At 35.4% G+C, this 10,882-nt stretch overlaps 1 protein-coding gene across 1 annotated transcript; it reads left to right on the forward strand.

The window, feature by feature from the left end:
* Nucleotides 1-1,297: 1,297 nt before the first annotated feature.
* Nucleotides 1,298-10,059, forward strand: LOC147389074 (uncharacterized). Its single transcript, XM_086419929.1, has 4 exons — nt 1,298-1,720; nt 2,022-2,174; nt 7,289-7,849; nt 8,805-10,059. Exons 1-4 carry the CDS (start codon nt 1,379-1,381, stop codon nt 9,717-9,719), a joined length of 1,971 nt encoding a protein of 656 aa, XP_086276055.1. The 5' UTR covers nt 1,298-1,378; the 3' UTR covers nt 9,720-10,059.
* The last annotated feature ends 823 nt before the right edge of the window (nt 10,060-10,882 follow it).

The following is a 10,882-nucleotide window of genomic DNA, read 5'->3' on the forward strand; positions in this document are numbered from 1 at the left end:
AGAGAGAGAGAGAGAGAGAGAGAGAGAGAGAGAGAATGTGCAACTGAGATACATGCAAGTGAGATTTGATACCTTTTTATGCTGCTTAAGCTAATAACAATGATTTAACTACTATCAAGAGCTGTTGTCATTAACGATGGCCCTTAGCAGTCATTTTTAGTGTAAAAAGATAGTTGCTAATACCGTAATGTGACATACTGAAAATTCAATAAATGGAAAATATGTAGCATATGCTTCATAGGTGTATTATCCAATCTCACTTCAAAAATTTGGAAACCAAAATTTCGGTAATATGATTGTGACCTTAATAGTAATCGTGATGATGAAGGTATTGGTCATGGTAATAATGATGGTGGCGATAACGAGGGTATTGAGGTTATTGTTCTATAGGTTTATAAAAGAAGATCAAAGTCAATGGACAAATCATCAATTTGAAAAATTAAGGTGTTTTTACTCAAATAAATGTTAAGGGTCATGTCATTATTTTTTAAAAGATATAAGGGATATTTTCCATTTAAAAGGTAGATTCTTCCAAAATTTTGAAGTATGTCCGCTTTAAAATCAACTTGGGTTATAAGTCACAACTTACAAATTTACACTTTGCAACATACAACAAGTCACAATGGCATTTTTTTTATCGAATTTTAAAAAAATTCGTAAGTCTTAAAATTTGTAAAACTGTGTTTTATTCTTTTTAAACTTAACATACATGAATTATTCATAATAGTTCAATAATTAGGAGAATAATACTTTCATAAAAAAAAATTGAAAAATTGATGAATTTTTCAAGAATTAAATGGGAGATTGCTAAGAAGGATCTCAACCATTCATTTGACGGAGATCCACAAACATTTTTAAATGGGAGATCCGTGTATTTTGACTTGGTCCTTAAAAAAAGGTCAAAATTTTTGTTGCAAAACACCGCGTGTAACGTCATCGCATGTGCAAATTACTTAAGAGACAAGAATATGTCAGAATCCACGTGGCGAACGTGTGAACCAGGAATACAAAATTCCCTACTTGCACCTTTTTTCAAGTTCACGACCCCTGTTTAATTAAACAGATGAAGCAAATGAGGAATCTGACTAATTTGTTTACTTAGTCATAAAAAAGGTGTTTAATTACTTAGCCGTGTTGACGTGTCAACTTTCTACATGCGTTAGTGACGATCAACCAAACTAGCTGGAAGTCTAATTTAGTAGTATAGGTAACTTCTTGAACTTTTAGCTAAGATAAGAAGATTTCTATCTCTCTTTGCCAACTCTTTAACTAATAAACCCCCTTGTAAGTTATAAATACCAAGAAACGACTTTGGTGAGAACCAGAGAGGACCCCCGTAATCACAATTCTTATAATTTGATCAGGTGAAGAGAAGAAGATGGTGGTGAAGATGATGAAATGGTCACCATGGCCGCTTTCAAAAAAGTTTCAAGTGAAGGTGAAGGCGATAAAGCTCGAAGGATTTGATGGGTTTTATGAATCAGATGAAGATAAAGAAGGGAAGGCTGTGATGGTGGAGATAAGATGGAAAGGGCCTAAGGTTGGGTTGGTGTCTTTGCGTAGGACGTCCAAGAATAGACGAAGCGTTTCGACAAAGAAAATCCTCCGAAATTATAGCCATATAGAATGGGAAGAAGAGTTCGAAAATGTGTGCAACTTCTCCATCTTTCAGAAAGATAATTCTTTCAATCCGTGGGATGTATCGTTGAATCTTCTTTACGTAAGTCTTTAATTCATAATTTTTCATTTTCTTGACTCCAATTAAAACATGGTTTCAAATCTCGTTCGAGACCGATATGTTCCGCATTGCCCATATTCTATGTGAATCATTGGCTGAGTCATTAAAATTTGGCTAAGTCAACTGGGATTTTCCATTTTTTTAATTAAAATAATTAATTCTTTTATAATTGAAATAGTTATTATCCATATATATAATTATAAATAGAGTTAGCGTCATGAGCGAGATGAGATCAAATTACCTTAATGCCCATCTGTTTCCTATGTGATCTTGATGAATACAGGGGCAAAGTAAGGAGCCAAAGAATAAATTCGCTGTAACTGGGACGGTTTTGTTAAATATAGCTGAGTTGGCATCGCAGAGGAAACCTTTGATGGAAAGAAAGCTTCCAATTCGGTTACAGGTCGCTGGTGTTGCCAGCGAAGCTAGCCTCCTGGTACGTCCATTTGCATCTAATTCTATTTTTTTATGTTAAAGTACGAGGGTAGTTCAGTCATTTGGAGAAGTGGTGTATTAACCAGCCTAGGCTTACTAACTTTGTAAGATTCAAAATCTTGTAAGCTTCGCTGGGCTCCAACTTGGATTGTCACATTGAGAATCCAATACCACAGTCTTCTAGATTTCATGAAAAAATTCATATAAAAATAAAAATAAAAATCTTTTTTGAACTTGATCGAAGATGTTAAAAATGGATGGTTACATAACTTTCAAATTTAAAATTAAAATTCAACAATGATAATTAACTTTTCCTTGAATTCCTTTTTTTTTTTTTTTAAAGTTCTTAGAATTTTGTCTTCTCCAATCCTATGCTATCAGATCATGTTTTTGGATGCTAAAAGGTAATGCAATTAAGAAACTCTCATCACAAGCTTAGTAAGAAAAGAGTTTGTCATAGTATTTTGGCTTGTAAAAGTTGGTCCTTACCTGTACCTAAATTAGAGAAAATGTTGAGGATTATGAAATTCAAAAAATAAAACTTACCCCTACCTTGATTAATTAGGAATTTATTTATCAATATGATAAAAACGTTACATTTTACCTTCAAAATTTTATTTTCTACATCATTCATATTTCAACAAGAAGATAGGATGTTTTAGGATTGTTGGCAAACTCTAGGGTAGTAATTGGTCCCCAATGTTTCATCATATCCCCATAGATACAGCAAATCAAATTTTCTAAAGTTCTGTTGGTCCCTTCCGTTAGACCATTTGTCTGTGAGTGCGTTGTAGTGTTGCGATTCAAAATAGTATCAAACATCTTCCACACCCAAAAATGCGTCAGAAACTTTGTATCATGATCATAAGTGATGGAGTGAGGCATCCCATGTAGTCTTAACTACTTCTTGAAAGAATAGTCGTGTTATGTATGATGCATCAGAAGTCTTTCAATACGGGATGAAGTGAGCTATCTTGGAGAGTCTCTAAACAACCACAATACAGAGTCCACTCCTCGTTGTGTACGAGAGAGATGCCTAACACAAATTCCATTGACAATTTCTTCTCGGATATTGCTAGGAATAGGCAAAGGTGTAAAAAATTAGAATTTTGTGGTTGACCTTTAGATACCTAGCATGTGTTGCATTTCTTCACCATATTACCAACATCCCATTTTAGTTGAGGCTAAAAATATCACTCCCCAAAACTTGCCATGATCTTATCAGTGCCCAATTGTCTAATCAAATCCCCATAGTGCAAGTCACAACTAAATTTCTATTATAAAAATCTCTGAGGAATACAGAAGTGGTTCCTTCTGAATAAAATACTCATCAGTCATGTGAAAATTACTAACAGGTTGCTTCTTAACACACTTTGCACTGATCTCCTTAAAATCTTTGTCCTCCATATACTGTTCATTTAGACCTTCAAATCCAATGACCTCATGATCTTATAAAGGAAACTTCACAAGATCTAATATCACAAGATGACCCTTGTCTTGTGATGAATTACGAATGAGAAGTTTTGAAGAAAAGTTTCCCATCTAATATGCATGTTGTTCAGATTTTTTTTACTGTTAATGAACATCAAAGTCTAATAATCTGAATAAAACAGAACTCCTTCTATAGAAATTAGTGCTCCAATTGCTTCAATGCTCGCACAATTGCATAAAAATCCTAATCATAAATACTTCACTTCTGTCCAGCTTCGCATAAATTTTCACTAATGAATGCTACAGGTATCTTCTCTTATGACAGAACTACTCTGATCCCCACTAGCATTGCACTCCACCTCAAATATATTCTCAAAACTACGTGGGGACAATACTTGAGCAGTGCACAATTTTTTTTTTATAGTTAAGGAAAATCTCTTCTTCATTTCTCCACCCAAATTAGAGTTACCTTTCTTCATGTACTTTGTAATCCATGCCATAGTGGTACTAAAGTTCTAAATAAATCTATTATAAAAAACTGTGGAAGCTGCAAACCTCACTTACAATCTTCAACGTTGGCCATTCTCAGAACGTCCCATTAATCTATATGAATCCCTTTGGAACTAGCCACATAGACAAGAACAATAAACTTCTAGTCATGAAGCTGTACTACTTGATGGTAATAAAAAAACTGATTTTCCTATGAAACGGTTATCATCTACTGCAAATGCTCCATATGCTCCTCCTGATCCCTATTGTATATGAGGATATCATCGAAATAAAAAGCAATAAATTTCCTAGGCACTTTAAAGAGACTGTGCAACATAACTAAACAACGCGTACCAGCCATCTTTAGTCTTGAGCACCATCTTCCATTCATCATTGGGTCTGATTTGAATCTGATGGTATCCACCACATAGTTCAATCTTTGAAAACAATATTGAATGGTCCAACATGTCCAACATATCATCCAAGCGGGGAATAGGGAATCAATATCTTATAGTTGTTTGGTTTGTAGACCACCTGTTCACAAACATACGCAAACTCCCATCTTTCTTTAGTGTCAACAAAGTAGGAACTGCACTCAGACTCATGTTCTCACAGATAAAACCTGTCTACAACAATTCCTCCACCTTATCCGTCAAAATCTCATTTTCTTTCTGTCTCATCCGGTTGGTAGTGGGACACTTTTGGCAAACTCGCCCCAGACACTAGATATATGTGGTGTTGGATATCTCTCTTATATGGAGAAAAATTACTAGGCAACACCACATATAATGTTGAGACATCTCAACAGTGCACAACACTTGCAAACCAATTCTATCTCGAAATGACGGTTGCAACCTACTGAGATATCTTGCTACTTGCTGACAATCTTTCTATTTCAGATTGTTACGGTCTGAAAGTCTGGAAAATTTAGCAGCGTAGTCAAAACACATTTTGGAATCCTGGTTCTGATACATCTGACATAAATGTTGTTCATAATCCGGTGGTAGAAATCTATCTATGAGAAGTTGTTTCATCTGATGCCAGGTTCTCACAGTTCTTCCCTTATCGTTGCTTCTTCATCTATGGTTGGTCCCAGCAAACTGAAACCCCACTTTTAATCAAAAAGTGACAATTTGTACCATCTTCTCTTTGGGAACTTCCATCACTCCAAAGAAAGCACCTAGGAGATGTAGTCGAGCATTTCCTTTATATATTCATTTCCATTAAAGTACAGAATACCTGCTTTCAACTGATAATCGTTCTATTCCCTTTGTCGCCTTACCAATTAATGCATAATAAACTGATCATCTTCCTTGTATTGGGATCCATCTTCACTATTAAGCTGACAAGGAGGAGGATGTCCAAAAAAGTTTTTATTAACAAATTGGCCTCGGGTAACAAAGACGGCTCATATCCCACCTATTGCTGGTTGCCTATTGTTGGCATTGATAGTCATTCGGATAAGCAGATCATGGATTTCATTGATCTTCCATCCCTGTTCCTCGAATGTTTCGCATATGGCTTCAATCTATCGATCACTGTTACCATGGCTTCTATTTCTTGCTTCGTTGCCTACTATAGAGCCAGGAAATCATTACTTTAGTTCTAATTGATGCAGCATGATACAATAAAGAAGAATAAGAAAATCTAGAATCCACCAGAAAGAAAACTCTCAACGAGAAATTTTATGAAATTGAATAAATCATTTGCATTGCAGTTCTACTTCTATTTATAAAAAAAAAAAAAGTGTTCTATCCTTAGTATAACATGAAAATAGAATTTTGATTTTACTAAAAACAGTAAAAATGAACTACGCTTGAAAATTTATTGTACTAAACCCAAAAGTGTGGTGAAATTGACCATGCACGATTTTAAATTCAGTAACTAAATTTATTTTCTAAACAAAAGCTTTCCCAAAACGATAAAATCGTTGAAAAAGTAGCTTAAACGAGCTTAAAAATTAAAAGTCGATATCATATCAATCTGGAAGATGACGTTCCAATTCAAGAATGGGCCTCCTCGGATGATTCTGACTCCTTGGCCCTTCCGAGTTCGTGGGCCCATGATCTCCTTTGGTACATTCAGGCATTCCTTTCGGCCTTTTGGCATCCAAGCGTTTTGTGAATTCTTTTGCTACTTGTCCTACATCATATATAACAACACTCAAATATGTAATTCGTACAATATTACGATTATAAAGATAATTTTATAAAAATTTCATAATGACACTCCAATTTTCTACTTTCAATTAAAACCAAATTGAGAAAGAAAGTTCAAAAAAAGGGTAGGGCAAACATGTAAGGAGAGATAAAAGTGCCAACTTATTGAAGTTGGTAAGCCCTATGGATTGATACCGCAACTTACATTTCAAAAGAACAAGAAATAAGGATCGATTAATACCAAAATCCACCCACCTTCACCTCCACTGATCTCTGAACTTGCTTGTTGCCTAGCAAAAAAGGAGAATGAGAAATAGAGATTGGCAATGAGAGTAGACCAAAATGAAAGGAAGGTGAAAAATGTTTTCGAAAGTGAATAGGAGAAAAGAAGAAGAAAGAAGGAGGAAGCTTGAAAGAGAAAGAGAAAGAGAGGGAGAGAAAAATGAAGCATATGTAGTGGGAAAGAGTGATAAGTGGTTTGGAACGACCTTTCTTCATCTTCCTCGCAATGATTTCTTGAAACTGCTTTGAAAAACGTAACTTATCTTCTACTTTTTTTTTGTTTTTTGTGCGTGTGTTTTAATAAATGGAGTGCTAGTATAAAAAAGCTTGGTGTGTGTATGTGTGCGTGTGCGTGTGCGTGTGTGAGAGAGAGATGGGAGGGGTTATAAAGCTTATCAAATTAGACTTAGTCAAAAGTCAACAGTCAAGTAAATAAGGCTAATCAATTCTTTTAAGGATCTGATGTGGCAGTGTACTGAGTCATATATCTCTCTCTCCTTGACATAAATAGACAGATATCTATGACTTTTTTGCAGACTGCCTCGTCTGTGCAGTGTGAACGCAGTGTCAAAAAAAGTCATGTAGCATTTTCCTTCTATTACTTTTTACAGCCACTCAAAGATGAAATAAGAGAGTTGTTATTACCACACCAACTTTTGCTAATGTCACACCAACTCTGCAATTCTTTTGTGATTTAGTAGCTCTCTAAAATAATACTAACTATTAAATGTTGATTGATTCCCTTGCTTTACAGGTGTCAATGAGTTTTGTAGAGATCAGAAGCAACTCGCAAGAACTTGTTCCTGATTCAAATATGCTAGAGAAAGATGATGGATTCTTCACACGGGTGAGGAGTCTCACAAGCTATGGATCCAAAAAGTTGACACGTGGAAACAAAGATGAAGAAGGGAGGGAAGAAAGATTCTCAAACAGGTTTTCTGGTGACTCAGATGAGTCTACTACCTTTGACTCAGAAGGTTCATCCCACAATGATTTGGGTTCGACCCAGAAGGATTCCATGGAATGCGGCTCCATTATCCCACCCAATGAGTGCGTGATCCAAGCTAAGGAAGACGAGTCATCGGTTTCTTACGGTAATGATAGTAGTGATAAGGAAGCAAATTTGTTGACTCAGTTAGGATCATCTCCAAACTCGGTTACGCAATTTGAGTTGACTCCTAAAGTTGGATTTTGGAAGAAGAGGAGATTGAGTTTTAGATCTGACAAGAAAAAGGACGAGCCGTTGACTAAGATGACTAATAGCGACAAGTGCGCAAACCACACTAACGGCCATGATCCAGCCACGTCGAAAGAGGTACACTATCCGTCACCCGTACCTGTAGAATAGAAACCATGTCCACACGACACATACAAATCGGTTTGTTTGTTTTTTTTTTTTTTTTTTTAAATTGAGATTAAAGAGGGTTAAGCACACCCCCAACCAAATATTACAATTTTTGGCCATAGCTTTATGACATCTTTATAAGACACTCAATAAATTTTAGAGCTTTTTCTTAATTTTTATATATTTTTAATGATTTTAATTAATTTTATAATTTAAATATTTCAATTTCTTCCCCCCTCCCCCCCTCAAATTTTAGCATAATTTACTGGACACTTCATAGTCTTTTGAATTTTATAATATTTTTATGAATTTTTATTATTTTTTGATGAAATTAATTAATTAAAAATAATTTAAAAAATAAAAATTCATTAAATCACTAGGGAGATCCATGGGATCCAAAGCTAAACTACGGAACGTTGTTCGAGATTGCAACTCATATTTAAAGATAAAATTATACATTTTTATTATAAAAAATAATTATGAAAATTACAAATTTGTAATAACTAAATAATAGTGATTTTCTAAGTAGAAAGTCATCACTCGCTTTTATCATGTCTTTATAACTATATTATATCATATAATTCAATTTTGTAAAAAAAATTTGGTGTATATATCATGTCAACAAGAGAAACATATACTCATTAAAAATAATGTGGGTCCCACTAAAAATTTATTTATGTTTTAAGAACCTAAAGATTTTATATAATTCGTTGAGACAAGTGTTATGTTCAATTAATTACAATAAGAAATAATTAAACTCTTTTACTGCGAATTTTGGCTAACAGAAAATATGATTTTTGAGGTACAATGAGATGTGCTTTTGAGTAGCAATTTTCCACAAATTGATTTCAATGACATATCTTATTTAAATTAAAATTCAACAGAATTATCCAACACTAATGTGCTTACATCTCATTGGTTATAGGATGCAATTGACAGCTTGGCACCAACAAAATCATCTTTTGGAGAAGGAGAATTATTGGTCAGTAGTTGGGAAGAGAAAGAGCTGATAAGTAGGGATGGAGAAGTAAAGTTAAAAGCAAATGTGTTTTTTGCTTCCATCGACCAACGAAGTGAAAAGGCAGCGGGGGAAAGTGCATGCACAGCTCTTGTTGCAGTAATTGCTGATTGGCTTCAATTGAACCCTCACGAAATGCCCACAAGATCCATGTTTGATAGCCTTATAATAGATGGCGCTTCAGAGTGGCGAAAACTCTGTGAAAACGAAGCTTATATGCAGCGCTTCCCCAACAAACACTTTGATCTAGAGACTGTGTTAGAGGCAAACCCCAAGTCTTCATCTATCGTGCCTGATAAGTCATATGTTGGATTCTTCTACCCCGAGAGGTTCGAGTCATTAAAGGGTGCAATGTCCTTTGATGGGATATGGGATGATATTTGTAGTAATGCTCAAGGAGGTGAGTCGGAGATCTACATCGTTAGTTGGAATGACCATTTCTTCGTGTTGAAGGTTGAAGTAGATTCTTATTATATCATCGACACCTTGGGAGAGCGACTCTTTGAGGGTTGCAATGAAGCTTACATTTTGAAGTTCGATAGCTCGACCAAATTGTATAAGCTTCCAGAAAAAGTGGTGGAGAACGCAGAAGAAATGACAAAGTCAGAAAAAGAACAAGATGATGGTGGTAGTGAAAATAGGGAGGAAAGTAAAACTGAAAGATTGGTTTACAGTGGGAAAGAGTGTTGTAGGGAGTTCATTAAGAGATTTCTTGCAGCTATCCCATTAAAGGACCTAGAGATGGAAGAGAAGAAAGGCATTAATATTTCTAGCACAAACCTTCACCAAAGATTGCAGATCGAGTTCCACTTTATCTCTTGAACTTCTTCTTCTTAATTGTACATATTGATGTATGAAGCTTTTGTAACTGTTAAGGAAATTTGAATGGTTAAGGAATGTGGACTGTTAAGGAAAGTTGAAGGGTTAAGGAAAGTGGACTAAATTATATCTCTTAGATTACCAATGATTTAGTCTATAGGTATATTGCTTTATTTCAGCACCAAATTTGTGTAAATCATATTCTAAACATAGAAAATCCAGCTGGTTGTATCAATCGAAAAAATGTATTATGAATCTCTTATGTAAATAAATACAAAGCCTTCTCTCTCTGAAAGTGTCAGAGAAGAAGAGCCAAATTCTCTCCTTTTGCATTATTCACCTTCACATGGTATCAAAGCACTCACGCTCTGCGCAATATTTCAGCCATGGCAACTTCTATTCCTTCCACCATCCCGACCAACATCCATCAATATTTTCCAACCAAATTATCACCAACAAACTACCTCGTATGGCAATCACAATTTTTGCCATTACTAAAAGGATATGACTTGATGGGGTTTGTGGATGGATCAAATCTATGTCCATCTAAATTTACAGATAAAAAACTCTCTAGACATCAATTTTGAATTCGTAGCATGGCATCGCCAAGACCAACTGCTACTAAGTTGGATCATTTCCTCATTAATAGAATATGTTGTTGCTCAAGTTGTAGGACTTACCACATCTCGAGAAGTGTGGGATCATCTTGCTGCAGCGTTTGCCGACCATTCAAAGGCACGAATCATGCAACTTCGAATGCAACTCCATCAAATGAAGAGAGGAAGTGACACAATGTCAAAATTCCTCTTAAAGGCTAAAACTATTGCAAATCAACTGGCCATGGCATCTAGACCAGTTAATGATGAAGATTACATTCTGTATATTCTTGGTGGACTAGGTCCAGAAGATGCACCATTTGTCACATTTGTCACCATGCGTGATGCCCAAATTCGAATCTCTGATCTACAAGGTCTTCTTCTAAGCGAAGAAATTCGTATCAATGATGCTGTAATAGATCAAAACAACATTAGTATTAATGCTGCTGTTAAAACTTCATACCCACCAAACCGTGGGAAACAAGAATTCAAAGGAAGGGGGCACAATCAACATCGTGGTCGTGGACGGGGCCAACACTATGGACATGGTAGACCATTACCACCTTTCAA

The sequence above is a fragment of the Akebia trifoliata genome, chromosome 12, assembly GCF_017979445.1.
Source record: "Akebia trifoliata isolate Shusen 1 chromosome 12, ASM1797944v1, whole genome shotgun sequence".
NCBI classification, from domain to species: domain Eukaryota; kingdom Viridiplantae; phylum Streptophyta; class Magnoliopsida; order Ranunculales; family Lardizabalaceae; genus Akebia; species Akebia trifoliata.

Bases quoted from the DNA above. Each gene is read 5' to 3' on its own strand.
- LOC147389074 (XM_086419929.1), top strand. From the start codon at position 1,379: ATGGTGGTGAAGATGATGAAATGGTCACCATGGCCGCTTTCAAAAAAG. The intron at 2,175-7,288 runs GTACGTCCATTT...CTTGCTTTACAG, and splicing joins CCAGCGAAGCTAGCCTCCTG to GTGTCAATGAGTTTTGTAGA. The intron at 7,850-8,804 runs GTACACTATCCG...CATTGGTTATAG, and splicing joins ATCCAGCCACGTCGAAAGAG to GATGCAATTGACAGCTTGGC.